Raw genomic sequence first — 5172 nt, 5'->3', positions numbered from 1 at the left:
TGTCACCTATGTGGCTAGGAGAGAACCTCCACCTTCTGAAAAACCATATAAGATTTCTATTGGCTTTCTTGAACATGTGAGGATTATCCACTATGCAGATGAAGCAATCGACCCTCTTGAGGAACACTGTACTTTGTATGCCATCCCAAATCAACACAAGCACAACCAAGACGTAGGTATTATCTCTTCGAGAGAGCCCGAACCTGTATAAACCTCGTGTCCTTGTTACCATCGCATCTAGGTACTAGCTTGGGACCCCCTACCCAAGATTCGCCGGAATCAACTCCGTTAGTGCCCGGTTGGTGGTTTGATTATCTCTCCTCTGAGTTCCCCAATCATACACATGCATTTCTTGAAATACCTGCAAATTGTTTCAGTGGATCTCTTGAATGTGTTGTGAATAGACGACATGATGGAACAGGGCAACTTGCTCTTCCATAGAGGTGTGGGTGCTATCTTCTAGCATCCCCTTGGCACTAAATGTCTCAACAACCTTGGAAAAAGGTTCTCCTCGCATTCGATGCATATCACAGACTCTACAGCGTTCATGTTGTAGATGTTAGTTTAGATTCACCATCCTCTCTCTATCTCTAGTTAACAACGGACCATAATGAATCACATGCTTATCATTCTGATGAACAACTCTCTTGTGGACCAACATTCCTCAAGCCTGAAGCACAGCTATGAGTGTTGCCGCCTGAACAACCAATTTCATCCATTTGTCCATAACGACCTAATGTCGAAATCGATGTTGTTGTATGTACTGGCAAAATCGACCCTACACCCTACCGAACAACCTAACAGAGGGGGGGGGGAGGGGAGTTGTATGCGGCATACCACCTTTGGAGCCGACGACCCGCCCATGCCAAGGATGTGGAGGACGAGATGGAGTCCGAGACGAAGGGGAGAAGCAGGTCCTGTTGCTGGAGATTGAAGTAGCCGTCGCCGCTTATGTAGATCTGAGTTGCTTCTTCTGGTGCCAAGAACTGAGGTTGGATTAGTACACGTGCCAGAGGGGAGAGGGCAAATGGGGAGAGGGGGGGGGGGCTGGCTGGCTAGATTACACGCCATCCCAAGCTAACAGGTTTCGGCCTCCCGCCATCTTCGCGCCCATTTCTCCCTACACCACCGCAAACTACCTGCCCCCTTTTGCGCTCTACCCAGTCCAGCTCGCTGTAAACGATCGATTCAGCATTCCTAGCGAGTCAGACTCTGGACAACTTTAAGGTTTGCGTGCGAGCGAGCTAGACCCTCATGTACGCGTTTTCCTTGCACCCAGTCAAGACAGTACGACAAGCAGGTGCAGAGTGTGCAATGGCACATGGTCCACCAAATTTTGGGGCCCCAAATTTTTCTTAAACAACATTTAATAGTTAATCAATAGAATAACAACGAGTGCTTGATCCCCAAGCAAACATTCCAACTTCCAACAGGAACCAAATTGAATTAGAAAATTCCCCATGCATCGTATTCAAAACTACTTGAAGCAAATCAGTTCACAATATATTATTCTCCAGTTCCCCATTATCCTTGAAGCAAATCCTTCCCCAAATTCGTCAAAGAAATTTGAGGGTAGCAATGGATTCTTTTTTCTTGGAGTATTAGTTTTTCTTCTCATCATCGCTCTTGTATTCCCTTGGAAAAAGATCACTCTTGTATTGTTCTTGAGAAGAAGATCATGTTTATAGTATGCTATAAATAAATAATAATATGGATCTTTTTCCGTAGAAGGATAATAAAGGGATTCTCAGGTAAGGCCTGTTGGGGAATGCAGTACCAACGCATCCATGGCGTTTCAGTCCACATCCATGGCGTTTCAGTCCAAATCCATGGCCATGGATGATAGTTCCATAGCCTGCCAGAAGGCAATAGCCACCTTTTTTTTGCGGAAAAGGCAATAGCCATCTGACTCGAGTAGCAACGTACACACATGTTTCGTTTTCCCAAAGACCTGATTTATGGTTGGAAACTCCTTTACATGTCCATGGATGACAGCTCTTGTCCCAAAGACTCACAACGCACGGAAGAAGGAGTGGAAAAACAAATGTAGGTCAAGAGTACAGAGAGACAATGAACGCGACGACGACAGTAATATCGTCTGGCTTCCCACCGCGGCGCTGGTCTCCTTGTAGCCTCCGGCTGTCGGCGCTGTACGGCGAGTCTCTGGTTTTGCTCGTCGAGATCTCGTAAGCGATGCCCGCGACGACGTCCGCCATGTTCTTGGGCGAGAAGCCCAGCGCCATGCCCATCCGCACGACCACCTCCAGCTCCGCGTCGAACATGTTGTCGAACAGCCCGTCTGTCCCGAGCACCACGACGTCCCCGTGTCTCACCGCCATCTGCCCGACGTCGGCTTTGTTCACGCGCTCCCCTTTTCCGGTTGCTTTGAGCTGGAACGGGCAGTTGAAACGCCTCTGCTGCCGCTGCGAACGGTGCACGAGCCTGCCGTCTCGGAACACGGCGAACGCGCTGTCGCCGATGAACGCCCACTTGAGAGCCGTGCCGGCGAGCGAGAGGATGACCGCCGTGGACCCCCCCTTCGCGGCCGAGGCAACCGTCTCCTCGTACGCCCGCTCCAGCAGCGTGTACGGGCAGACGGGCGTGCCGGACTCGGTCGCCAGCACCTGCAGGAAGGCGCTCGTCATGAGCCCGCGCGAGAAGGCGCCGGCGTCCACGCCTTTCTTGCGGTACCCGCCGACGCCGTCCGCCACGCCGACGACGCCGGCCTCGTCGTGCCCGAAGTGCGCGTCCTCGTTGTGGCGCGGCGCGTAGCATGAGGCCCAGTTCATCCTCAGAGCCCGGGGCTCCTCGCCGTCGCGCTCGCGGCGCTCCCGATGATGCGGCGGCTCTAGATACAGCGCGAAGAAGCTGGCGATGGCGTCCTCGGAGGAGCACGAGGCTCGTTTCTCGAGGCCGAACGCGGCGCGGAGGGCGTCGGGGATCCGTTTGTCGATCTCGCCCAGGGTTTGCTGGATCGGCTCCAGCGTCTCCATGGCTGCGTTCTTGGCTGAGGGTTTGATCTCTTGGGCATGATTTGCAGTGGTAGATCGAGGAGAGCGTCTGCCCTGTACATTGCCCATTGCCCACCTAAGGTGATATCAACTCTGTATGCTCGCCTTATATTACCTTGCGTTGGGTCGGACTCGAGTCTCGATCGACTGTCCACAAGGTCCGTGTTTGTCACGAACCAGGATTCCCAGTCCGACTTGGTCGTTGGTCCCGAACGATTTCGTCCCCTTTTCCTGGTCATGTTCAGTCGGTCCGTTGTGCATCGCGCGGCCCATGGACTGCTCCAGTTCAGTTCACGTTCAAATGGACCAGCCCGTTAACCACGCAGAGAAACAGCCCTGCCCACGTAATCCACTATCCTAAAAACGTAATAATCCACTAATTCTGCATCCCCCGTTCCCAATTGGGAGGTGCTCCACCGCGTTAGCACTGGCGTCTTCGTCCTCCGCCGCCCTTAGGCTATGCACCCACGCAAAGACATTTCTGGCAATAACGCTACCTATCGGCAACCCATCAGCCAATAAGATAACGCCACCAATCCCAGTGCCACCTTTGTTTGCATTCGTTTCTTTCCTGAGTTTGTGTGTTGGTAACTTGGTATTTTTGTTCACTAGGTCCCATCATGTGCAGAGATAAGATGCATGCATGGTCTCATCTCTTTCTTTTTCTGACTCAAATACATGATATGACACGTTCACCCTCTCTCCTCTCCCACCTAATAAATTCATCCTTTTATTTTCTCTTTGATCATTTAAACCATTCATATATTGGGAAATATAGTTTTGTTTCTGAAACTTCTTTTATATTTGGACTCCCGACGCCAATATCAATAGAACATGAACAATCATGGATACGTTTCAACATATTTAAATTGCAATGTTTCAATCCACTTCACTCTGTTTTTTTCTTTGCGAGGATAACTTCCAACCTATCCGTTAAGGTAGTACAAAGAACACTAGAAGTAAAAAATACATCTAGGTTCTAGTTCACCTAGCGACAACTACTATCACTGGAGCGAGCCGAAGGCGCGCCACCATCTCTGCCCCCCCCCCCCCCCCCAATCGGAGCCGGACAAATCTTGTTGTAGTAGACAGTCGGGAAGTCTTCGTGCTAAGGCCCCATAGGATCAACGCACCAGAACAGCAACCGCTGCCAATAAAGAGAAGCGTAGATCGAAAGGATCGAACCTGTGGACACACAAACACAGACGAACGAAGACAAGATCCACGTGGATCTACCGAAGACAAACACCGACCAAATCCCGCAGGATCCGCCGGAGACAAATCTCCACACACCCTTCGATGATGCTAGAAACACCACCGAAACAGGGACAAGGCGGGGAAAACCTTATTCCGTCTTCAGAGAGCCGCAGCCGCCTCGCCTGTCTGAGCAGGACACAAACCCTAACAAAACTCAAAAGAGCATGAAAAAACGAAACCCTCCCGCCGGCAAGGGCCAGGCTCCACCACGCCTACATGGCCCGAAGACCATAGGAGACGAGGAAGACCGGCAGCGGCACCGGCAGAAGGCTGATGCTTGTAATCTGCGTTGGTATTTCACTGAAGAGGAGGGGATGATGTAGCACAACAGAGGTAAGTATTTTCCTCAGTTATGAAACCAAGGTTATCAATCCAATAGAAGATCCAGGCAGCACTACGTAAACATCACCTGCACACAAACAACAAATACTTCAACCCAATGCGTAAAGGGGTTGTCGATCGGTATTGAGATAGATTAACTTATATGAGATTTGATAAATATATCTAACTAAAACACAAAATAAAATAAATAAAATAAAATTGCAACAAGGTATTTTTTGTTTTAATATATGATCCGGGGGCCATAGTTTTCACTAGAGGTTTCACTAGAGGTTTCTCTCAAGAAAATAGCATAAAGTGGGTAAACTTCACAAAACCTTCATCCATCATGATCTCACCCAAAACTTGAAAACTCCAATCGCACAAAACTTAACAAAACCTTCGTGAGATCCGTTAGTATAATAAAGCAAATCACCACTTTAAGTATTGTTGCAAACCCATTCATATTTCATTATTGCATTATAGCTACTGCATTCTAACTTTACCATGGCTTATAGCCCCCGATATAATCCATAGATTCATCAAAATAAGCCGTAGTAATCTGAACTTTAACCATAGTTTTATA

The 5172-nt window shown here is 49.3% G+C and overlaps 1 protein-coding gene across 1 annotated transcript; it reads right to left on the bottom strand.

Moving 5' to 3' along the window:
* Positions 1 to 1495: 1495 nt before the first annotated feature.
* On the bottom strand, positions 1496 to 3118 carry LOC123134262 (putative protein phosphatase 2C 23). Its single transcript, XM_044553538.1, has one exon. It carries the CDS (start codon positions 3078 to 3080, stop codon positions 2052 to 2054), a length of 1029 nt encoding a protein of 342 aa, XP_044409473.1. The 5' UTR covers positions 3081 to 3118; the 3' UTR covers positions 1496 to 2051.
* Between the last annotated feature and the right edge of the window lie 2054 nt (positions 3119 to 5172).

This window comes from Triticum aestivum, chromosome 6B (genome assembly GCF_018294505.1).
Source record: "Triticum aestivum cultivar Chinese Spring chromosome 6B, IWGSC CS RefSeq v2.1, whole genome shotgun sequence".
Lineage (NCBI taxonomy): Eukaryota > Viridiplantae > Streptophyta > Magnoliopsida > Poales > Poaceae > Triticum > Triticum aestivum.
The sequence above is the reverse complement of the archived record's forward strand: the minus strand, read 5'-3'. Positions and strand labels throughout refer to the sequence as shown.